Source organism: Betta splendens, chromosome 7, assembly GCF_900634795.4.
Source record: "Betta splendens chromosome 7, fBetSpl5.4, whole genome shotgun sequence".
Taxonomy (NCBI): domain Eukaryota; kingdom Metazoa; phylum Chordata; class Actinopteri; order Anabantiformes; family Osphronemidae; genus Betta; species Betta splendens.
Genome location: NC_040887.2, coordinates 1,471,572 through 1,497,226, shown reverse-complemented (window position 1 = coordinate 1,497,226; position 25,655 = coordinate 1,471,572). Strand labels below are relative to the sequence as shown.

General features: G+C 43.8%; 1 protein-coding gene across 1 annotated transcript; it reads left to right on the top strand.

Moving 5' to 3' along the window:
• Window positions 1-3,757: 3,757 nt before the first annotated feature.
• nup210 (nucleoporin 210) lies at window positions 3,758-22,429 on the top strand. Its single transcript, XM_029155238.3, has 40 exons — window positions 3,758-4,400; window positions 4,783-4,922; window positions 5,728-5,859; window positions 6,471-6,567; window positions 6,691-6,841; window positions 7,259-7,391; window positions 7,572-7,730; window positions 7,912-7,980; window positions 8,069-8,175; window positions 8,575-8,715; window positions 8,853-8,990; window positions 9,180-9,335; window positions 9,730-9,928; window positions 10,545-10,690; window positions 11,351-11,569; window positions 11,701-11,874; window positions 12,019-12,211; window positions 12,416-12,522; window positions 12,866-12,970; window positions 13,285-13,386; window positions 13,528-13,656; window positions 13,868-13,995; window positions 14,078-14,213; window positions 14,289-14,351; window positions 14,644-14,823; window positions 14,912-14,992; window positions 15,104-15,235; window positions 15,501-15,659; window positions 15,950-16,041; window positions 16,150-16,324; window positions 16,837-17,012; window positions 18,229-18,449; window positions 18,619-18,755; window positions 19,270-19,384; window positions 19,724-19,870; window positions 19,963-20,213; window positions 20,313-20,517; window positions 20,865-20,984; window positions 21,115-21,192; window positions 21,421-22,429. The coding sequence occupies exons 1-40, from the start codon at window positions 4,249-4,251 to the stop codon at window positions 21,519-21,521; spliced, it is 5,646 nt and encodes a 1,881-aa protein (XP_029011071.1). The 5' UTR covers window positions 3,758-4,248; the 3' UTR covers window positions 21,522-22,429.
• Window positions 22,430-25,655: the final 3,226 nt, after the last annotated feature.

Sequence of the window (25,655 nt, the reverse complement as noted above, 5' to 3'; positions counted from 1 at the left end):
TTTAACTCCCAACTCTTTCGAAATTATGTACGTTGCCTTTTCTACATGACAGACAGTCATCGAAAATACGAGAAATGTCTTAACAAGAATTGAGGTCAGTGGGAAGTATGTGGTTTGAGTATAGGGAAATATGAGTAGAATTTTCCTGAGGATGGATCTAAATAGCAGTAAATTCTCATTTTGTCGCTGCTTTGCTTTTTTCTAAAAGAAGCCTTCACACAGTGTATGTGACATGTTGTTTGAGTAGCTCACAAAAAGATGGTTTGGCTCATGGTGAGAGGAAAGTGAGAAGTAAAGATGAAGCCCCTTAAACAACAGTGAAGCATCACATTTGCAGCTTTCACTCCATACAAAGGCTCCTCAGCCTCTGTTTGGCTGATTGATAGCAGGGGAAGTGAGCGGCTGCGGCGCCAACAGCGCTCCCTGTTCCAAAGCACAGGTCGCAGCTTTGCTGCAGGTCCACTGAAGTTCAACACACCCAGATAATGGTGAGCGGAACCCGGACACGCTGCGTCAGTGGAGCCACGCGGCCACGACACCAACATCTGCTGCAGAGGAAGACAAGCGAGGTTAGCATCAAAGGAACGACGCCCTTCATCCACAGATGCTGCACAAATGACAAAGGTTACGAAACAGCAGCGTCCGCGGCCGCCGGCGGTTGGACGTCTGAGGCAACGCTCGGACGCTTTGGCAATTACGCCGTCTGAAGTCATCTCTCCCTGTGACATTTCAACAGCTCTTTATGCTGCTTTTAAGTGTGGAGTGTGCACTTGGAGCGCAGTCTCATGAAGCCATGGGTGTTTTATGCCTTGCAGGTTTAGCACCTATTATCGGGCAGCCTCCAGAGGGATGTGCTCACGCAGCAGAGGCCGAGGCCGAGCGGCCGCCCCCACAGTGGTTGACCCTCCCAGCTCCTGAGGGCTCTGAGTCTGCCAGATAATGTCATCTGACATGCACTGATTTGGGACAAGTAATTGCACCCCACACTGTTGTAATTACTCATTCATGCATGTTTAAATGGTGACTTATGCCACTAGTAATTGTCCAGACTCATCGACTGCAGTCCCGACTGGTAACAATTTACCTAATGGGCGCTCTCTCTGCTTCACACTAGAATATTGAATCTGAGTTTAAAGTGTATTACGCTGTGTTTATTATTTGTTCTCAGAGCAGAGTGAAGTCACTGTTGCCTCAGTCACATATCTTACATTAAAACTGATGCCAGTGACGGTGATATCATGGTGTATTAGGGGACCTGAGCACAGCAGGCGCTGAAGTTATCTGTCCGCGTGTGACGTAGCTTTCAGCCTTTGTTTAAACAGACTGAAGACGTTTACAGTCTTGTTGCATATCCTTCAAAGATAAAAGTAGCATATGAGATTACTAAAATTTATTAACTGTAAATCTTCAGGCCATTATGTATTAATTTAATGACTCATTTCACATGGACGTGTCTGTGGAATCACAGTCACAGCGTAACATCAGCAACGACAGCTACAAACAAATTCAAGAGCAAGATGACTGTTTTTCATATTATCTAACAATACGATGATTATGTCGAGCGATAACAAATGTCACATGTGGCTAATAACCAATAAATGTTTTAGTCCTTTGAATAAATTATTTTTTTATTGTCTTGTATGTTTTCAATTAGTCCTCTGTTGTGAGTTATTGAGTTAAAATGAAAAGAGGAAGTTTTTACAGGAATGCCAGCAAAGTTCAGGGCTCTGAGTCTCTGCAGGAGTTAAGGGACTCCCTACCTGTGTTTCCAGGATGCAGCCCCACGGTCTTGGCTTGAGCTGGAGTGTAAAATGGCCAAATGTTTACAGTACTTCTGTTTCTCCATTTGTGCTTTAAAAACACAATATATTTAAATGTCACAAACTAAAATAAGCTGTTATCAATATAAAGGCACTTACCGGAACTGAAAACAAACTTATACATTTGGGTCACATGAATTCCCTTAAACAAGATTACACCTTCACTGTGTATGCACATTCAGACTCACTCAGAGAAATCATGAGAGAGTCCAAAGCATGAAATTGATTTTATAAAGGATGCAATAATTAAGACGGTGTCGCCCTGTGGTTCCCGTTTTACTTAAGTTCAGCTTCTAGCTACTACTTTGCATGAGAGAAGAAAATTGCAATAATAAAAAAACAGTAATCAGTCCTTGGTGCAAATGCTGATTTCACCTCCTATTGTGCCCACTTACAGTTGTTATTGTGCCTCACACCTAGTGGACCTTTAGTTCCTCTCAGACTGTGCGAAGCAGTGACCCATCCTAAGCCAATTGCATTTCTGGTGAAAGCTGAGCCACCGCTGGAGAACATTGCCACTGAACAGGCATTTAGGGCTATATGGCCTTGTGCACCCTGTTGTTCGGATCAAGCCAAGCATGGTGGCCAGGAAAGATTCCTGACTTCACACCGGGAAGGATGTGACTGCTGACGCATGCTAAATGAGGAGACACTACACAGAACTGCAAAACAGCTGCAGCTATTTGAAACGTAGGGAATATTTTGTGTGGCTGTTGTTGCATGTAAACTGAGGTGACTGATTCTTATATTAAGAAAAATCCTAAAACATTTAAGCTGTGTTCATTTATTGTCTATAAACCCAGGTTCATATTACTTCCACCAGTGCTTATGTCTTTCAACTTATTTCATAAGCGGAGTCCAACTTAGTCAGATTTGCACTGAATAATCATCTATTCATTCCCCAGAAACAAGTCTACATTCCAACACTTTAGTCTTAGAATGAGCTCAGTCTGGGTCTGTCTAGAATTGAGCCATATGTGAAGTGCTGCAGAAACAGAGCGTGACATTCAGGTTTTGTTTTCATGTCTTGACACATGACATCATTGAGGCCTAACATCAGTTGCGTGCACTGAGCACTGATAGACTGCAAATGTAGGACTGACCTTCACACACAACAGTCTTAAGGAGTTCCTAGGTTTCCGTCTTAACTGCCAGCGTTGTACTGGAAAAAAGATTTGTCATTTTCAGCAGTAAATCACAGTTGGAACAGACCATATTACATCTGTTATACACAGCACATCATAAGTGCAGTACTTGCTGCAGTTACAGTCAGTGAATGCAAACCTGCTCCAGCTGCAGCATATATCACATTCGAGACACATCACAACCACTGTACCTTTGTTAGTCAACCTGAAGAGAACGTCCTGCATGAAGTAAAGCTACTCTCTGAACTCAGACTGAATAATTAACATTGTGTTAACAACTGTTGTTTAACTCAGCACTGATTTTAATGCCAAAGATTGATCTCACCCACAAAACACACAATCTGAAATGCAGATATTCTTAGACACTTTCTTTTGCTTTCACATCACAATAAACTTCCAAACATTAACCTGCTGTGTTTTGTATAAAACGTATCCTCATAACAAGAATGATACACAACACAAGTAGCTGTCAGCGACCCCTAGAGGTGGAAGTGTACAAGTATCTTTGGGGACTGAATGCAGAGCAGTGCCAGTAATTGTTGTGTAATGTACATTACACAACAATTATTACAAACAGAAACTAACACCAATGGTTTATACCATTTCTACTATTCAATGACATGGCACCAACCCCTTTATTGCATTAAACAAAATTCATAACACAACTATCATTTCAGTTTACTTTGTAGTTAGTAGAGATTATTAACAAGCAAAAACACATTTTATTCAACCGTTCAAAACTAAACCACTGTATCTTTAAGAGAACGCGTCACTGGTCAAACTCTCCCGTGACGTCACACCACTGCCGGCTTGCACACTGGAAGTACAAATATTGCTAATGGCGGGTATTTGTATGAAACATGCGTTTTGAAGCTATCGCCCACAAATTCCCTGTATTGATGTAAAACTGAGAATTATAAACACAAAGCAGCGTCTTCGAGGATCAACAAAGCCGCGCGTTTAAATAAGACGTCCGGACGACACTGCAACTGTTAACATCCCAGAATGTGGCGGCTCAGCAGTAGGTTCACGCTAAGTACTGATACAATCTGAAAGTGAGCAGGAGGAACACGCGCGCGCGAGCTGCCAAATAGCTTGAGGAGCGATGCTAGCTCAGCTAACCGACTCCGTCCACTGCTACCTCACAAATGCTAGGTGAACCTGAAGGACGGGGGAAGTTTAGCTAGGAACGACACACACACACACACACACACACACACCCGGACTTCATTCATTCGGCCACAAGCTTCGCTGCCGCGGAGCCGCAGCTTTGTGAAGTACAAATGATTTGGTTAAAGTTAACGGTGTTGCTAATATTGACCGTTTCCCGAGTGAACTGTAGCTCGAAACTTAATATCCCCAAAGTGTTGTTGCCCCTCGCCAGAAGCACAAGAATCAACTTCACGCTGGAAACTACTGAAGGTTGCTACAGATGGTGAGTAAAAGACAAACGTCTGCCTCCTGCCGTGAAGGTGTCCTGTTGCATGGGACATGTTGGGCCACATGGCCGAGCCCACTGTACGCTGCACATGCTGCTAGTTCACGCTGGAATGAGGCTCGCTTATGTTTCACACATTACATGATCCAATATTGGTTGTTTACTGATCAGATGATCAGAAAAAAACAAATCACATACATGCTGTTGTTTCAATATTTATTCGGAATTTCTTATAGTATGTTTTTTTGATTTACCGTGTTAATACCTTGTATAACCTATAATGTCTTCCTAAAATTTACATCAGCTCATCTTCTGTAAACTAAGTTGGAAACTAGGAGCGTTCTGATTCCTCCACTAATGCAGCTTTTCTGTCCTCCAGGACTTCCACCAGACCAGAGGTAGCAAGCATCCAGGCTGTGGATGAAGAGCCCAGCAGAGGCTGCTCCAAAAAGGCTGTCCTCCAGGCTCTCTCCACGCAACCCTCCAGGCTAACGAGCATCATTCTGGCTGAAGATGTTGGTAAATACTCCCATTTATTTACAGCTTGTTTAAGAACTGTTCTGTGTGGTCAGTAATGTCATGCATAATGTCTGAATTAGATAAGGGGAGGCGCTATAGAACATTTTATTGGTACAAAGGTGGTGGCTTCAGTTTTTATGAATTATGGCCATTAAACCCTCTTTAATCACAGTCTTGGTGTAGTGATCAAATTTCCAACTACACTTTCAGTTCCCAGTTCAACCTTTCTTTATGCAGCGTAAACCTCTGGTCATGATATTGTTGTATTATACAAATGTTTCAGATTGTGCTTTAAGCAGACTAAGACATCTGTCATGTGTTCTTTAACACTGTTCGTCGACTTTTGCGTTGTAACCAAAATAGCATAGTTGAGTCATTGGCTCTTCCTACAGTATATCGCCAAGATCTTGTTCTTCCAAAATGGTTAGACTGGTTTACAGTGAAGTCTTCAGGTCACAGTCAGTGACTTTGAATGAGACTTGATTACCTCTGGTTGTTCTAGGTCTACCAAAACATTATCTGGTTTAGTTTGGCAGTTGTCGTACAATCCACAAAAGACACAATGTTTGACTTGATTCATAACTGTAACTCATTCAGAAGGAAAGACGGCACTTGACAACTTTTTTGAAGGTCATAAAATTATTTTATTTTGTAGATGACATTGTGATTATGTAGATTTTACCATTTGTTTATAATCTACCGTTTATTGAAAATGTACAATTCTATGAACTATTTCTTGTTTAATATGTTAGAAGCTTGCATTACGTCATGTGTATATGATATTCTGATGGCGCTTCCATTGCAGTGACGGGACAGGTGCTGCGATGTGACGCTATTGTTGATATCATCAATGAGATTCAGATTGTGTCGACCACCAGAGAGCTACACCTTGAGGACTCGCCCCTGGAACTTAAAATTCATGCACTGGACTCTGAAGGTGTCATATAAATTATTTTCACTGAATAGAGCTATTGATGTCATAGGCTGATAGTATTATTGATAATTAATGTTTCTCTTGAGGCCACTAAAAGGCTTTACCTTATTATATTAGGCAATTTTCCTGTCATAGACTGCATTGTATTGTTTATTTGTTGTCCTAAAGACTTCTCCGAATGGCTGAGCTGGCTCTGAGCAGCATTTCTTCCCCCTCAGGCTCCAACTGAGAGGTGGCTGTGTTTGTTCTGTTTGACTTGTTCCATTTAGGACAGACACACTCAGTTTAATGAGCTGTAGCTACACACTGATTCTTTCTGATGATGGCTCTAGGGCTCAGTGTTTTGTTTTTGTTTGCTTTGGACTAGAAGTGCATTTCAGATGGAAAGCTTTGTAAAAGACTGGTCTGCATTTTGTATTGCATTGTCTCTTGGTTTTGTTTCAGCTACTATAATTCAGTTGCCAGGAACTTTCACACAATTGTGCCCATTTTGCTCTCAAGCATACATTAGCGACCTAAGAAATCTAAATTAAAATATATATATTTATATTTATATATAAATATATATATATATATATAATAGCATACCTGTCACTTGTTCATTTTCATTGCAGGAAACACATTTAGCACCCTTGCAGGTCTGGTTTTTGACTGGACCTTAGTGAAAGATGTAGATGTGAATGGATTCTCAGACTCTTATAATTCATTACGGTAAGCCTCCAGGTTTTAACTAAAAGTTGTCTTTTATTCCTTTCATTTATGATGCGCTAATCCAGCCAAACCCCTTAGACCAGATACGGAGGCTCATTATAACCTGTTCTTTTTCTCCCCAAGGGTACTTAAATTCTCTGAGTCCACATACACACCTCCTGGATACATAACTGAAATGGAGCGTGTTGGGAAACAGGGTGATATTATTTTGGTGTCAGGACTGAAAACAGGACATGCTAAACTGAAGGCCAAAATACAAGAGTCTCTGTATAAGGTGAGCAGTTCAATAAAACAAAAGGTGCTACTTAATGAAAAGTTTAAACCAAAGATATGTAAGCAGTGTTCAGTTGTTACATGGTGCGCTTTTTATGATTTCTCTCTTGAGATGCAGAGATTTAAAAATAGTTAGTGTGTAATAGTAATAATGTCTCCTTCATTATTAACAGCAGCGATGTCACAGCAGTAAAGAAAGTTAGGTTTCAGTTTTGTCTTTGTCTTCACATCAAGCCAACTTTATCTGAGCGATTACCAGGCGGGTGTCAGGCACAGATTAAAGCATTAACACCTTACAATTAAAGATGTATTGATTCATATCCTTGCTTCTTAAGGTCCCAGCTATTGTTTTCTGCTTTGTTAAGCCTCTAGGTTTAAACTGTGTTGTTTGTAACTATGGCATCTGCACTAACCACAGGATGTGGGTGCAGCGGAGGTGAGGCTGCTGATTTTAGAGAACATCCTGCTCAGTCCTGCGCATGACGTCTACTTGTTGGCGGGAACTTCTATTCGATATAAAGTCCTGAAGATAAGACAGGGCACAATCACAGGTAGTGTGCACCTGTAGGCAAGTGTGAATTCCATCATTTCCTATGTACATTAGTTACTGGTTCCTTGGATACTTTGGCAGTATTCTTCTTCATTTATTTGATGCAAATGCGACCAGTTTTTTAGCCTCAGACCTCTGGTGTTCTGACGATGGCTATTAAACCTGTTTGTGTTTCACGCAGAGCTCTCTATGCCTTGTGATCAATATGAACTACACCTTCAGAACAGTGTAGTTGGCCCTAATGGAAACCCAGACGTTGCTGTGGCCAGTCTGGATCATAGCACCTCTACAGTTACGGCAGTTCAGCTGGGACATATCAACGTGGTCCTGGATCACAAGAGTATCCTCCCAAAGAATCAATGCAAAATTACATGGTGCTTTCTGTTGAAATGTCATGTTTCTGCCTGACGTCTTTAAATAGTTCTTTATATAGTAGGATCTGAGTATGTTTAAACTAATAATGAGAGAAATGATCAAATGATCACACACTGCCTGATTTTATTTTCCTTAGCAGTATTTAGGCCTTCGGATGCAAGGAGTGTCTCGCCTACCCAACAGTACACTGTATGTGGTTGAACCAGGCTATCTAGGTTTGTTTGGACATTTCAATGACCTATATATATTTTACCTACTCGGTGTAGAGCTTGACTATATTTTGTCCCGGTTGTTGTTGTTTAGGTTTTAAAATCTATCCAGGAGACAGCTGGGTTCTTGAAACAGGAAGAGTGTACGATATCCTCATTGAAGTGTTCGATAAATCTGGCAACAAAATTTACCTCTCGGATGTAAGTACACCTGTGTAAAAGTTCTATATAAATCAGTGAACTTGGACTGAGCAGCCTGTGTGCTGAATGATCATGTAATCTACATTCAATATGACTGGTGTTTTTATTGGTAATTTTACCGATGTTATTGTATTATAGACATTGATTTTATGTGTTAGCCTGGTAATCATAACTGTTACAGTAGAAGGTATTCCATGGAGGTGATAGTTTTCTAGCAGTACACCCCACAGCAGTGGGACCTTTTGACTGGTTAGCTACTCACAGGCCTAATAAAACCCACAGATCAGATGTGTTCTCTACTTAAAGTGAATTAGACACAATGTGTGGGTTGCATTAAAACAGTCAAGGCTTTTACTGAATATGATTAGTTTGATTATTAACATGTCTTGATTTTTACAGAACGTGCGTATTGGCACTGTTTTCCCTGAAGCGTACTTTAAAGTCCTTGAGTCATCTGTGAACGGATCATATCACCGTGTCAAAGCCCTGAACGATGGCCTAACTCTCATTGATGCCACCCTAGAAGCTGTTGTGGACGAGGTGAGTTTAATTGCAGCTCTGACCCACGAGTCTGTATTTCATTTGGAGCATCATTATTTCAGTGACCTTCTGATTGTTTTTTGTTCATTCCAGCAGAGAGAGCTTAATCATTATGCATGCCCTCTGTTCTGTTTCAGAGTGGAAGGATCCATGCACTTGTCAACCCAGTCCACAATGAACAGGATGTGGAAATCTATAATCCCATAATTCTTAGTCCTAGTATTCTTACATTTCCCTGGCAGCCCAAGGTCGGAGCTTATCAGTACACAATAAAGGTATTATTATTTTTCAGGCTAAATGAAAACCTTGTTTGTGTTGAGTTTCTGTGAATCCCTCAAAGGACAGCTTCTGTATGCGTGTTTTTAGAATTTATTCATATTTTTGTTTCATGATTCCACTGCTTTGTCTGAAAGCATGATCAGAAACTGTGCTCAAAATGTTTTTCTCTCCTGTGCTTGTGAAAGGCAACAGGAGGGAGTGGGAATTTTAGCTGGTCTTCCTCCAATACAGCTGTTGCCACGGTGACCGTGAAAGGAGTGATGACAACAGTCAGTGACATAGGCGTCAGTGTTATTTATGCCCATGATCTACGCAACTCTTTACATTTTGGCCACATGAAGGTAAGTTCACATGTTTCTCTCCTTTTTCTCCACCCTCATTAATCTTAAATGGTGGCTTGGTGGCTCAGTTGGTAGAGCGTAGGCCTGAGGAGCAGAAGGTCTCAGGTTCAAAGCCCACCAGAGCACCAGGTGTGGCCTTGAGTAAGACACTTCACTCTAAACCTGGGGAGAGAGAGAAAGGCACTAAAATGCAGTGTTTCTAAGTTTGTTATTATTAAAAATGAAAAGCTAAGCTTGTCTAACAATTATGTTATTACTGAAAATAGCTATGCAACTATGAAAGTACTGATATATCACAGCTATATTCCAGGCTAATAGCTTTAATGTGCACTTCACTGTCAGCCCTCACCTCATTTTACAATCTTTTATTGCTTTTTGCTCTCTTTGCCCTCAGGTTTACGTTGTCGAGCCTGTGGCCATGGACTTTACACCGTGCCCGGTAGAGGCCAGGGTGGGCATGGTTCTGGATTTGCCCCTCAGGATTTTTGGCCTGCTGGAAGAGGCAGAGAAGGAGCGGGTCATGCTAAGTGACTGCTCCCACTTTGACCTGCAGGTTGAGGAGGAGAACCACGGTATCTTCCAAAGGCTAGATGGTAAGCCTGGGTCAGACTGAGACATTTTAAATAAAATATTATCTGTAGAAATATTAATAATATCTATTATCATAAATACTAATTTATTCAACAGTATAAAAGTAATGAGTGATTGTAACTTCTGGCCATCAAAAGGCTAATGGAATAATATTATCTGGGTCTTTGTCTTGTGGGAGAGATGAGCAGGTCCCTCTCACCTCATTTTCATAATCTGTCCCTGAACTGCTCTAATGTAAATTTACCCTCTAGGATCAATAGTGTTGTCTTAATTATAATTAAAAATTTACATGACAGTCAGTTTCTCAACATGTTAGAGTAAATGTCTTCTGATGTTTCCTGTTACTGAAGGACGGATTTAAGGAACAAGTGTTTTAGTTGTTGGAGGCGAGTCTGAATTGTTCAGTCACACACAGACAGACTTTTGGCTGAGTGAGACCAGACTGGGCACAGTCCACTCTGGAGATGGGCCTTTTTACGGTCAGGTGTCATTACAGCATTTATTGCTTTTAGATTCAGGTTTTCCTTTTGGAGTCTTGTATTATTAATCACAACAGTGGGCTGGACAGAACGTCTGTGTGGTGTGTCTAACTCTTTTATAATCTTTTTTTTGACCCAGGATGGTTGTCTCCTGGCCAAAACCACTGCAGTGGGGTGAGAGCCAAGGCCCTGGCCCCGGGATACACCATGCTAACTGTCAGCTACACCCATGGCAACGTCCATCTCAGCGCCAAGATCACGATTGCTGCTTATCTGCCCCTCAGAGTGAGTCCCTTTCAGCCTTGATGTTTATACTCAATGATCTGGGGACGCTGGTCATTGGAATGATGCTAAACGTGACTTGATTTCTTTATTTGCTTTTTGTTGTGACATTATGTGATTCTCTGAGCATCGCTTGCCTGTCACTTGTGAAGGATGCAGATTTCCACATGCACAGCTCTCAGCGCATGCAGCAACGCGATGATCATAGAGTGTTAAGATTTGCTCCTCCTGGGTTTTCTCTCCGTGCTATTCCTTTTAATTATGCATCATACACTTGCTAGCCTGGTTTGTGTTCCCTGCCTGAACTCTACCACCAAACTGGAATGAAATAAACTGTTGTGGCAGTGAACTGAAGTGAACAGCATTAGGAATTAGGCTGAGGTAACAGCGCTCCTGTTTATGAAATATTTACTTACTCCTTTAATATGTGATTTTCCATTATGTCAGTTCAGTAACATGCTGTTTGACACTGTATTTTTTATCAATAGATTGAGCAGTGATCTGCAATATTTCAGACCTTCTCAGCTGTTTGTTTTTTCTTACCTTTCCCTTTTAATATCTTTACACTTATTTTGCACAACGTCCTTTGTGATATTGTGTAGAGTCACTTTTTGTGTGTCACTGCATATGAAGTAAAATAATTAAAACGATGTAATCTGCCAGGCAGTTGATCCTGTGTCTGTGGCCCTGGTAACTCTCGGATCATCTAAAGAAATGCTGTTTGAAGGCGGACCACGGCCGTGGGTTTTGGAGCCTTCAAAGTTCTTTTGCAACCTGAGGGCTGAAGATGAGACCAGCGTGACTCTTACTCTGACCAGCCCCTCATCTCACAATTATAATCAACACTGGGTCAGAGCAATGTGCAGGGCCCTGGGAGAGCAGGTGGGATCCACTGAAATGAGTCAATGTGCCATTTTAACAGTCTATCAATATTTAGTCTGTTTATATAACATGTTTTGGAGGAAGTATATCGTCGTTAGTTTTCAGATGATTTCTTCCTTTTCTTCCTTCAGGTCTTAGAAGTGATGGTGGGGAACAAGGCCAGTGTAACCAATCCTTATCCTGCTGTGGAACCAGCAGTAGTTAAGTTTGTATGTGTTCCTCCATCTCGCCTTACTCTGGTCCCAGTCTACACCAGCCCACAGCTGGACCTGTCTTGCCCACTGCTGCAGCAGAACAAACAAGTGGTATGTGGTCACAAGGACTGAGGCCCGAAATTTTTTTTTTATTTTGTTCATAGCCTTGCCCATTGCTGTTAAGCTCTGGCAGCTTATTTCTATAGTATGTCATCACATCACAGACATGCTTGTTTTGTCTCGTTTGTTTTTCAGGTACCTGTGTCAAACTATCGTAACCCCGTTTTGGACTTGGCTGCTTTTGATCAACAAGGAAGGAAATTTGATAACTTCAGCTCTTTGAGCATATTGTGGGAATCAACAAAGGTGTCGGTTGCCAGCATTGAACCCACTTTGCCAATGGAGCTGCATCAGTTTAAGGACGGCAACAAACAGATGAAACTTCACGGTCAGCACTGGAATCTGATTTAAACCTAATTAGTACTTTTTTTTATTTAAAGGGGAAATATTAAATAATTATGGTCAACATTAATTCTAAGAAGGCATTGGCAGATGGTCACTATCATTCATGTATCACTACGGCACATTTTCCTGCATGAAGACAAATCATTTTGCTTAAGTTTTTCTTATTGATCGTTGTCCTATGTTGCAGGGCGTCAGACGGTTCTTGTCCATCATCAGACAGGCACTGCAGCCATTACAGTGACAGCTCTGGGTTATCAGGCTTCACATCTAGCAGCAGCCAATGTTCCCAGTCCAGTAAGTGATAACTATAGCTCGACCCCGGAGACGTGACTCAATGTGTTTCCTTTCCTCTTAAAAAGCAGAAGCAGCCAGAAAAACATTTTTAACCTGCAGTATAAGCACTGTCATTGCTGAAATACAATCTGACTTGGGCACATAAGTACAAGAGTGTGTGTTTGTGTTTATTTCCACTCACACTACGTGTGTGTATATGACAGCTATAGAATTAAGCTTATACAATGATGATGTTCTGTTCCAGTCTCTCCTTTATCATAAGCACACCCAGTCCTTTACATATTACCAGCTTTACTTTATGTTCTGTTGGGTTTTTAACGTTTGGGGTTCCTCTTATTGGCAGCATGAGCCCTTCACCTCCGTCTCAGCCACTCTAGAGCTGCTGTTGGTGGAAGATGTGAAAGTTTCCCCGGACACCGTTACCATATACAACCACCCAGATGTGCGGGTAAGGAACACATTTATTCTGTGGTCTCACAGTTTTCATGGCTTATTGTTTTTGTACTTTCTGTAGCCACAAATTGCAATCTTCACACACAGTGGAAAGTTGTTTTCCTTGTCCGTCTTCATAATGGTCTCCCCTCAGTGGGTGTTAAATAACAAGCAGTGACCTGCGTAAGGGGATTGTTAATGTTCAGATGTCCCCTGTGGGGATTCATGCACAGCTTGGCTGTCAAACAATCAGAACAAATAAAACTAACAGATTTGCAAGGAGTTGTTCTAAAATCATTACAACAGCTTAATGAAGTGTCTGTCTTGTAGGCAAACCTGGCCCTACGAGAGGGGTCAGGGCACTTCTTTGTCAATACCAGCCTCAAAGGAATAGCAGATGTCATATTTCAGGAGACCCAAGGAACAGCTCAGGTAAGAGGAAACAACTAGCTTTACTAAATACAGTTTGTTTTGTCACTTGCTACACGTTGGATTAAACCACACCAGTGTTTTTTTCTATTCAATGTAAACAACTGATATTCTGTTCTGTTGTGTATTTGCTGTGTTCACCAGGTTGCTCCTGTCCACCCTGGGGTGGTGAAGGTGATGGTTCATGACCTTTGTCTGCCATTTCCAGAACCTGCCAAAGCCACAGTGCATGTTTCAGACATCCTGGAGGTTTATGTGAGAGTCGTTGACAAGGTTAGTTTCCATCTTAATAAGCCCTCTTCTTGAAGTTTGAATAGTTTATCCCACTTCATTGGAAAGCAGGATCTGAGTGCTAAATGTGGGTTCTTCTCCTTTTGCCTTCCCAGTTTTCATGAAAGCCAGCTTGTCCTGAATTAGCATGATTATCTTCATCCTGCCTGTGAACCAGAATGATTATGATGGATGTCATTTATCTTGATTACAGGTGGAGATCGGTAAATCTGTGAGAGCTTATGTCAGAGTTTTGGATGATGACAGGAATCCCTTCCCAGCTACTTATTTTAATTTCATGAATCTCAAACTCAAGGCAGCTTCTACCATAGTGTCTCTGAAGTAAGTAAAGGGTATTTAGTTGTTTAGTAGAGGATGTAAGACCTGACAGAGTTGAATGACGTTTCTGAACGTTCTTTTACAGACCACTATCAGAGTCTGCAGAGAATGACACCGCTGTGTTCCTGGTGAAAGGTATTTCCATTGGTCAGACCACTCTGTCAGCATTCGTGGTGGATAAAAATGGAAGAAAGATTGCCTCTCTACCTCAGCAAATTGAGGTATAATTTGAGTTTGTATCATGTCAGTCCTACTTTTGAGTCTTGTACATGTTGTAATTTTTTTTTTCCTTCAAGGTGTTTCCACCATTCAAACTCATCCCACGGAAAGTGACTCTGTTAATTGGCGCAATGATGCAGGTACCTGTAATTGTTGCATTTGGAAACCGCTGGACTCAGTTCATTGTGCCAGAACACGTCATCTGGACATTTTCTTTCAGTCAAGCTCTCTGCCAAGACTCTTTCAGAAGATAGTTTTAGCCTAATTGCCTTTGGTTTACACATTCCTTCATTCACCTCAACTCAGTCTAATTAGGAAGCAGTTACCTCCTATTTAATAAAAAAGCTCAGTAAGTGCCGTGCAGTTATTTTGTTGATTCTGTTTTCCCAACTAAAATATACCTCCTCTTTTCATATCTGCTGTCATTTCTAGATCACATCTGAGGGAGGCCCTCAGCCTCAGTCCAATATCCTCTTCTCCATTTCTAATGAGGATGTAGCTTCTGTTACTGGCATGGGTCACGTCAGGGGTGTTGCAGTTGGCAATGTCACTGTGACTGGACTGGTCCAAGCTGTCGATGCAGAAAGCGGGAAGCTCGTAGTTGTGTCTCAGGTGAAGTGTGTGCCAGTGAACTGCAAATAGAAAATATATCACTCACTCACATTTTACAGGTAGAACATTTTTTACCTTTCTGTCTCAGGATCAAGTAGATGTTGAGGTTGTGACTTTGACATCCATTCGAATCAGAGCACCTATTACAAGAATGAAAACAGGAGCACAAGTATGTTTATTATTTTTTCGTTTGTTTATTACAGGAAACAAAAATTTATCCAAAATGAGCCATTATTTCTGAGAATCAAAGCATTGATTTGTTTGATGCTGTCTGTTGCAGATGCCTGTGTATGTAATGGGTGTGACCAACAGCCAGACGCCTTTCACCTTCGGCAATACCGCCCCTGGCCTCAGCTTCCACTGGTCCACCACCAAGAGAGACATTCTGGATGTTCAGTCACGACACGCTGAGGTACATTATCCTGCATTTACTGTCTCTGCTCTTACATTTGCTGTCATGTGCAGTTTCTGCCAGAAACCCACTCCTATTTTTGGCCACTGTTGTCCCTTTAGTCTGTTCGTCTAAATCGACATAAGCTGTGCTGTCCCTTCATTACAGTATGATTAAAAGCCACCATCTGCCTTGTCTCTGCTTCCTTGTCCCTCTTTCGCTATCACTGATGCCTTTTTATTTGATTTACTGCGGCTATTTTTATAATGGTGCCTGTCTTCTTCAGGCAAACGTGGAGCTCCAGTCAGAGCACAATTTTGGAATGAGGGTGACTGGAAAAACTAGAGGGCGGACTGGGCTGAAGGTAGTACTCAGAGTTACTGACCCAGCCGCTGGACAGGTACTGGGCAATGTACAGGAGCTCCGAGATGAGATCCAGATTCAGGTACTGTGGCTTCTACAGCACATATTCATGTGAATATAGTAGATAAATGGGGTTTTCAGAGCATTCATTCATCTGGCCCCAGTCCTGGACTAACCTGCTTAATATGCTCCATCAGAGCATTGCAGCTGTTAAGCTTTTGAATATCTGACGTTGTTAACTTGACCTGATCGGCTGCAGATTATTTAAAGCTGAATGTTTTTAAGTTCAAACTTTGACATGTCACTAGTGGCTAAATCATGAAAAAAAGATTAAAGTCGTTAGTAATCATTTAAAATTTTGCTTTGATTAAGGTTTATGACAAGCTGCACATGCTTAATCCTGAAGTAGAGGCTGGTGAGATACTGATGGCTCCAAACTCTGCTCTCAAACTCCAGACTAACAGGTATGTTGCAAATGGTTGCACCTGTCCTCATACCTACGACATAACAAATGCATGAATCAGAAATGAATGTGCTGGAGTTCTGGTCTCATTCTTGTCGTCTTTGTCCAGGGATGGTGTCGGTTCCCTCTCTTACCAGGTGCTAGATTGCCCTGAACAGGTTGTTGTCGCTCAAGTAGATGACAAAGGTTTTCTGTCCTCCGGCTCTGTCACTGGGACCTCCTCTCTGCTGGTCACCTCCCAGGAGACCTTTGGTGTCAATCAAACGCTCATCCTGACTGTGAAGGTCCGTGTTAAAGATTTAATTCAATTCAGTTCAATTTTATTTATATAGCGCCAAATCACAACAAGGGTTTCTCAAGGCACTTTACAAGGTACGTCGGGTTTAAGACCTTACACAACTAAACCCAACAAATGCCACATACAGCAAGCCTTTATTTACAATTTGACAGCAACAGTGGAGAGGAAAAACTCCTTCTCTAACGAGGAAGAAACCTCCAGCAGAACCAGGCTGAATGTGGGCGAACATCTGAATTGACCGGTTTGGGGGGTGAAGATGATGCAGATTTCTTCTTTTAAAATTGTGTCTTGGTCAAACTGTTGTATTACACTGTACTCATGTTTGGGCAACAAGGAGGAGAAATTATTACAATTCTTGTTTTCATGGTATTTGTGTGCATCACTGTTTCTGTTGACCCGAAGGTTTCCTTCAGATGTGACGATAACACAGAGTTAACATGATTTAAATAAAATTACTACAATGCCTGTGTTCCTAAATGTTACTCTTTGGTTCTCCAGGTGGTGACAGTGTCGTATGTGCGCCTCAACACCAGTCCCGTTCTCTACACCCACAGCAGAGAGAGCCTCGTTGCTTTCCCTCTGGGCATCGTGCTCACCTTCACCGTTGGCTTCCATACCAGCTCCGGTGAGGCTCTACACAGCTCCAACTCGGACCTCACGTTTTCTACCAACCGGTGAGTCACCTCATAGATGCGGTTGCTGTTTACATTGTAATATTTGTCATATTGTATAAGACCCTGATGATTTTGTCAGTATACATTTGTAAACTGTGTCATGAAACATGAACGTCCTGAGAGACAAATGAGCTTTGAAAGTGAAATGTTTTTAATTTCATTTTGTAAAAGCAAAACAGATCTAATTGTCATCATGAGTTGTAGTCCTTATATTAACAACTTTGTGTATTTTTATCATTATCATTAAAATGTAAAATGGTATAAATAATTGCTTCTGTGATGCAACATTCACTGAGCTTTGTTCATACTGAGAGTTGAAAGGTTTCGTATTGGAGCTCTTAACATTTATTTACTGGGCTGTTTCTTCTCATTTAGGTGGGTTTTATTCCACCTTAGTGAGTGAGCTAAATTAATGGGAGTGTTGGGCAGAGAGGAGCAGACTGCCCTCCCAGCAATGAACTCCATCTGTCTGCACAATAAATTGAATCCTTTACCTTGTTGTCCTGGTGCTGACAGACAATTTCAGAGGAAAAGTAACAGAATCAGAGTGAAGGGCTGATAGACCTGGGATATACAGTAGAGGCCTGTGATTAGATTCTATTGGGTTAGGTGCCAGTTGGATTTCACTGATATGGGAGCACTGTTCAGAATGGATGTTTTGGAAATTGAGGCAAAAGAGCAAAACATGTTTTCAGGGGAGGAAGGAAAGAAGATAATACACAACTGCAACAAGAACTGAAACATTAAACTAAATAGATTTAATATTGGCCAGTTTTGTGTACAAACCAAAGAAGGATGACATTTAGGTTTGTGAATTTGCTTATTAAACATGACAGGTAAAGTCCAGGCAATGAATGAAAAAGCATTAGAAGGTCTGAACCCAAACACATAAATTGAAGAACAAATGGGGATCTATGGCTACGAGGTGTCAGGAGCAACCAAGGAGGAAATTGGATTAGAAGATGTCGTCTTCCCCGCTTCCTTAGTTGCAATAATGTCACACGGCCCATATTCATATACATGAATCACCTGATAAGCACCAAGAGAAGTCATTAGGAAACTAATCGTTAATTTCTGATTACTGGTCCAGTTCAATAAAGGTGATTACTACAGTAAATGGGAAAATAAAACGGCTAAATATGTTGGTAGAGGTTGTAGTTTTTCCTTGTTACTGGTTGTTGGAATTTGTTGCACTCATCCTTGTTGTGTGCTGCAGAGATGACCTGGTTCAGGTGGGAGTTGGTCCTGGTAACCACACCCTGACGGTGCGGACCGTCAATGTGGGACTCACCCTGCTGGCAGTGTGGGACAGTGAAAACATGGGCGTGGCCGACTACGTTCCGCTTCCTGTTGGACATGTCATTTACCCACAGGAGGCCCAGAGGCTGGTGGTCGGAGATGTGGTCTGCTTCACTGTCCAGCTAACCAACACCGATGGTGAGCAGCCGGCACGTCGTGTGCACAGACAAACCTAAAATTCTGGGTGACGTAGTCTGAACGTGTTGCTTTGAAGCTGAATGAACTCTGGGTCATCTACAGATCATTTAATCTGGCACAGTGTAGACATGAATGTGTTTAAGGTGGGTATTGTTTGTGGTCTGTGCAGGGACTGCTGGTACTTGGAGCTCCTCTGTACACAGTGTTCTTCAGGTGGACCCTAAAAGTGGTGCAGCTGTGGCCAGAGACTCTGGGACAGTCACTGTGTACTATGAAATACCTGGGCTTCTGAAAACCTACAGAGAGGTACAGTATGATGTCAGCTTCACTGGCACTGCATGCTGCAACATGAGGTTTATTTCTGCTGCCTATACCTGCGTGTGCCATTAATACATTAATCCTTTAGCAATGAAGCATAAGGAGAATAAAAGCACAACAGTGTTCGTATCCACCATCATATTTGCAACAGCTGTGCAGATCCTCAGAGATGATAGTGTGTGGAAAGGATTAATTGGCTTTTCCTCAGTGTCACCAAACTGTCTAGCCGTGCAGTTCGTACCCGTGAGCAGAATGTAATGTGCATTGTATTTGCAGTGATAATTAATGAGATATGGTGTGAGGTGTTTTATCTTAAACAGAAAGGTGGTCTGAGCCTGGCAATTAGCAGAACCCAGTGAAGACAGTTTATCTTGAGGAGACACTGATACATTGAGGATTTGATCAATCAGTTAGTTGAGGATGTGAGCTACAATCATGTGAACTTTCTTTTTCTCACAAATCTGAATGAGCTTAAAGTGTAATGGTGGTTTCTCTCTGGTAGATCTCAGTGGAAGCAGCTACACGGACGGCAGCTATGTCCCAGGCTTCACCCGTCAGGAACGGAAAGGAGACAAAGGTCCTTCTCACTACGAGAGAGAGAGGAACCAACCTCATCGGTACTAAATGAGCAGTAATGTACATCAGAGCAGCTGTGATTCCTGGAAATCCAATGATAAGCTTGATGTTCTGTAGTCTAAGACTAAGTCAGACTCATTCATGGTGGCTTTGTGTTTAATAGACTGCTGTGAAGTGATGTTGCTCTTATTAAACATCGGTTGCCAGTATGTTTTTAACTAATACATAAATAAACTACATTAAGGGAGATTCCTCCTTCAGCTTTGCTCCAGAGAAGCAGCTGATGAAAAACAGGCTGTGATAACATCTTCAAAGTGCTGAGAACACAGGAGGACATATTAGCTGTGAATGTTTGTGTCATGTCTGTGTGTTTCCTCCAGGAACCTGCTCCTCTGCCCAGACTGAAGCAATTCCTCATCTGCAGCCAGAAGCATCTGTCAGTTGCCACCTCAGCTTCACCAGTGATGCCATCGACTTTACCGCAAACGATGTGTTCAAAACGCACTTGAGCTTTGACTCAAACATTGGTAAGACGTCCTCTGAGACTATTGACAGAGGTCACATGTGTTGGTAATCGTGACCTTGAGCCGTCAGTGTTAACGGTCTGTTCTGGCCCCAGGCCTCTACACGTGCTCCATGACCTTGCAGCCAGTGACTGACCAACAGACCCGCGTGCTCAGCATGTCTATGACCAACCTGCTGGTGAAAGCCGGTCTAAAGGACAGTGCCTTCTCAGGGGAACAAGTCAGCGCCAGGCTGCCCATAGAGCCGGGGCTCTACTCTGACCAGAGTGAGCTGCTGCTCTCAAACCTTCACCCGTCAGCTGATCTCACAATCTACGGCCCTGCTGCTGCCCTGTCCAACATGGAGGTCGGCTGCCACCCTGTTTGTAGTGGAGGACTGTTAATTGGCAGTTGCTGCATCATCTGGCATTTATATCCTGTGTACTGTGCTTCTCTGGGACTTCAGGTGGTGTCTACCTCCCCCAGCATCGCTGTTCATGAGAAGGAGGTTCACCGTGGCTTCCCCAGCTTCTCCAGGTACACCATCAGCGTGGTGGATGCTCAGGCGCCAGTGTCTGCCTCCGTGTCCATAAGCAGCAGCGCCTCCGGCCAGAGTCTCGTCATCCCAGTCACTTTGATTCATGTGGCTGATGTCAACGCTGCCGTCCAAGGTCTGACCTCCTCTGCATGCAGCCATTTCACCTCTACCCTGGTTCTGCCCAGTGTGGAATGGTCATTCTGTTCTTTAGTATCTACGGTCACATTCACAAGCTTTTGGGTGTGTGTGTGGTTGTGTGATGCAGTGTCACCAGCAAAGAGCAGTCCTATCCTAATTTACTGAGGACAGCAGATGCGTTTTTTAATGTTTGCAGTACATTCTTAAATAAATGAGGAACATTAGTCTTCATTCACCACTGAGGTTGGGTTCCTGTGCCGGCGCTCAGCTCAGTGAAAAGGCAGGTTTTCACATTGTACCATCGGTGTAATGTGTTCTCAGTCTGCTGTTCTGTTTAATTAGCTGCTCCTTCAGGTGCTAAGCCGGAGGAAGGACTCTCCCTGCACAGCTTCATCAACTCCTACCAGATGATGTTCTTCACCCTGTTTGCTCTGCTGGCCAGTACGGCTGTAATCATCATCGGTGGGTTACACGTTTCACAGAATCTCCCACTGTTTTTGTTTGTCTCAACTCTTATTATTGGGATTAATACATGTGGGCAAAGTTTAAATCTAGGACTCCAACATTAGTTTTATTTCTATATTTGCTTCAGTCCTCCACTCGCTGTTCACTCCCAGAGAACAGTCCTATCACCCTGCTTTCATCCAGAGGACACCACCTCCTGCCTCAGGTAGGGCACCGTCACTGCCGCCGTGGTTGTGGTCTGATCAGGACGCTGCTGCAGTGTTACTCTGTCTCCTCTTATTCTGCTGCACTGTGTTCGGGAGGGATTCGTACATTACTCCACAAATGAGCCTTTACTGCCTTTACTAATTGTTGTTGTTCGGTGAAGGTTTGCTCCTTTCATTTCTGCTGAGGCTGTTTTATTTGCTCAGCGCCGTGTTTGTCTGTTTTCCAGGATTAGACGCACACGTGAACTCCTTCCAGCGCTCGGTACCCAGGACCGACCCGAGCAGCAGCCCCCGGCTGCGTCTCTTCTCTCCAGACTACAAGTCCTGATCAAGTCGTGCTCTTCAAGGCAGAGCACCGCGGGCCGCTAATGCATATTGAATGTGCCTCTCGTCCTCAGGATAAACGCTGAGGGATGACTGAGTGAGGGTGCAGATAAACCAAACCTTCCACAGAAGCAGATCACTGACGACCTATAACGGAGCTATTTTCAACGCATGCGTGTGGAAACAGGTTATTTTATATGACGAGATCTGAAAACTGTTAAAAAACCAAATCACTAGTTTGTGCTTGAAGGTTGTTTTGTTTTGACTTTTTCTGTGCCACTCATTGTATTTCACATTTCAAACATAGTAACTCAGGATGAACCATGTTGTGATTATTAACACGCTAACGTAACTTACACGTTAGCGTTTTGTGAAAGTGTGTCGACTGAATCCGTCCTCAGGCCGTTAAAGGTTCTGGTTCTGTTCTGGGAGAAAGTTCACCTCCCAGTTGTTCTGTTTTGAGCCACAATAATCCAGCTACTGTTTAATTCATGAATGTGAAGCAGCTAAGAAATGTGAACCATTGATTTAGTTTTTATGCCAGTGAAGCTTCATTAAAAGCAACAAATTTGACCTGGACTCATTTGTGAACTTTGAATCTCTGTTCGCATCCAGAGAATTAGTGAAACCCGTCTGACCTGCTGGACGTTCACCGCGCGTAACTCTGTTTTATGAAGAAAATATTTTTGTATACGAAGACATTTTTCACAAGGAATCTTATTTATGTTGGTGACGTTCAGTTTTTCTGTGAGCTGTGTGTTTGTGAGATTTACTGGCTTCAGTGCTGTTTGTGTTTATACTTATGCCTTATTAATCATATTGTATCTCAACCACTTCAGCACAATGCAAACGTGACTGTTTGCTTGTGTGCAGATGCTTTTGCCTTTTGCTAATTAAAACCTTAAATTTTTATGTTCAGCGTCTGTTTTGTCATAATTATTCTCCAAAACATCAAAATATTCAGTGAATAAATTCACAAAATGACATTTAAAAGACATTATGACAGACACATAGTCGTACATGAACTGTTTTCTTTTGTTTCCTGTTTGAATTAAATTCTGTTGCTTCCAAACACTCATTCAGTGCCACTCTGTTACAGATTCCAGCAGTGACATCCTTTGAATATATTTTGGTCTTTCTAGTTCTTGAGGCGCTTTGTTTACCTTCTTGTATGTTGTAAGTCTTATTCTGACCAGTTTTCCTAATTGTTGAGTCAGTCTGATCTGCAGCGTTGTCTTTATGTGCAAGAACCGTGGAAACGTTGCACAGGATAAATATAGAAAACACTGATTGCAGCTCCAGGACATAAATAATGCAGCAAGGGTTGTTTTTGTGAAAATGGTGCTTTTACGGATTAACACCAGCTAATTGTGTTTCCCCAGTCTGTCCAGTGCAGGCAGACAGCAGCCGATAAGACGGGCTCGTTCAGTCTCCCTGAGGACGTGTAAAGGTCTGCAGCCACTGATCAAATACGTCCCATCTGTCTGAGCTGCTGCCGCTGCTGCTGCTGCTGCTGCAGCCGTGGGTCCCGGTCACCTGCCTCATTCGTCTCAGCAGCTGCCTGCATGTCAGCAGCCACAAATAGGTGCACATCACACTCATCTGCAGCGCGTGCGGTAGGTTCAGACGGAGGCCTGTGTAGCAGCTGGTTCATTGCGTTCTGCTTGGAATACGTGTTAAGTTATTTACGTACAGTATTAGTCATTCTCTATTTTTTTTAGTGCAACTAATTAATTTCATCACATTCTCATTCATTTTGTCTCAAACCTTTTCTTTTCTGACATTGGTTGTTAGTTTTGAGTTGATTTATTAATTACTAATGCTCCTTTCGCTCCTCGCTTGTTATGACTCAAGTCCAGTCGTGTGGTTTTGTAGAGATTATGTCTGCACGCACATAAAACCCAGGAAAACGCACCGCTGTGCATGAAAATGATTCCTGTGTGGGACTTATACTGCAACAGCTACGATCTTAGCTTTATTTCCCACATGCTCCTTATTTCTCCGAGGGGATGTTGGCCAGACAGAGGCCGGCTCACGGCTGACAGGTGTTTATGAGAAGCTCAGGAGCAGCTGTGTGGCTGCGGCTCCAGGCTCCACTTCCAGGAGACGCTGGCGCCGAGGGAAGAAAAACACCGCAGCAGCTCAGAGATTCTGGTTCAGCGTCGGCTCCAGTTCACGTGAGGTTGGGAATTCCTGTCACTGGTTAAACTAAAAGGGCTGCATTCATTCCGTCCATTAGGCCACGAGTGCCGCGGAGTCGCGGGTGAAGGGACGCTGCTGCTGTTCCAGATGCTTCGTGTGCTGTCAGGGAGCGATCAACGAGGCGGACGCTGAATGAGACCTGTCAGGAACGGTGAGACCTCCTCAGGAGGCGCCAGCAGCCCCATTTACCAGCTCATGAGCATCACAGTTTCATGGGGAAAGAAAAATGTGCGTCGATGCAAAGCTAATGAAGGAAGCGCGGATTCAGTTTTCATTAGAAGCAGGAATCAGCAAAGGAACCTCCACAGCCTATTTGGTGTTAGTATTTAAGACTTCAATTGTCTATTGTATGAATATCAGGAAACAAGGACGTAGCTTTACTGGCCTCATCAGGTGTTTGTAGACACTCTGCTGCTTAAATGATCCTCAAACCACCGTAGCTGGGAACGCCCCAGACTGGGAACGCCCCAGACTGGGAACGCTCCGGACTGGGAACGCTCCAGACTGGGAACGCTCCGGACTGGGAACGCCCCAGACTGGGAACGCTCCGGACTGGGAACGCTCCGGACTGGGAACGCTCCAGACTGGGAACGCTCCGGACTGGGAACGCTCCGGACTGGGAACGCTCCGGACTGGGAACGCTCCGGACTGGGAACGCTCCGGACTGGGAACGCCCCAGATGCTTTAGGCTGGGAATGCCCCGGACTGGGAACGCTCCGGACTGGAAACACTCCAGACTGGGAACGCTCCGGACTGGGAACGCTCCAGACTGGGAACGCCCCAGATGCTTTAGGCTGGGAATGCCCCGGACTGGGAACGCCCCGGACTGGGAACGCTCCGGACTGGGAACGCTCCGGACTGGGAACGCTCCGGGCTGGGAACGCTCCGGACTGGGAACGCTCCGGACTGGGAACGCTCCGGACTGGGAACGCTCCGGGCTGGGAACGCTCCGGACTGGGAACGCTCCGGACTGGGAACGCTCCGGGCTGGGAACGCGCCGGACTGGGAACGCTCCGGACTGGGAACGCTCCGGGCTGGGAACGCGCCGGACTGGGAACGCTCCGGACTGGGAACGCTCCGGGCTGGGAACGCGCCGGACTGCCAGCGTGCCCCAGGGCCTGGCACTGGCACATCAGCCAAAGGTAGGAGACACAGGAAGCATGTGTCCCAGCTCCTCCTAAAGGCTGAGAGCTGCTCCAACTGACTGATGATTGACTGAAGCAGCTCCGTGCTCTGGAAGTGTCATTATGGACTGGTCCATGTGGGAATCTCACATCTGAGTTTCTAGGAACATGATTTATAGAAGTCTGTTCTCGCCTTTAAAACACAGGACCAGTGAAGACACGGAGGAGCCGGTCATTGGACCTGGAGCATTTCCTGTTTTCCTACTAACAGAACGTGAGCCACGTTCCGTGCACCGCTGCTGAACTGCACGCAGCGCTGAATCAAAACAGGACACCGCGGTGCTGAACACGCACCACGCAGCGACTTCCGCCCGTTAATGCCGGCGCTGTACGTCTCCCTGGGCGCACGTGCAGCCTCCTGCACCGAAGCTTGGCCTCCTGCCATCCCCATCAGCAGCCACAGAGGGGGCCGTGCGGTGGTGTGGGCTCTCAGAGCTGCCGCTGCCTCCACGTTAAAACCACTTATGTCACATCATGAGTGCAGCCGCGGGGCCATGCGGTGGCGCAGGCCCGCGTTCACGGACCAGGCTTTCATCCGTGGACGTCCGCAGAGCGACCACGAGGCAAAAATGAATGTTACAGCAGAAGTCGTATAAAAGGACTAATGGGCTGCACTGTGTTTTTAGAAACCTTGAACTTGTCAAAGTGAATGTAAAGCGTAATTCTCCCGGACAGATGCAACGCAAGCACTGGCTCCTTCACGCCACAAAGCAGCGCTGCAGTTCGCGCACGCACCGGACTCCGGCTGCCGC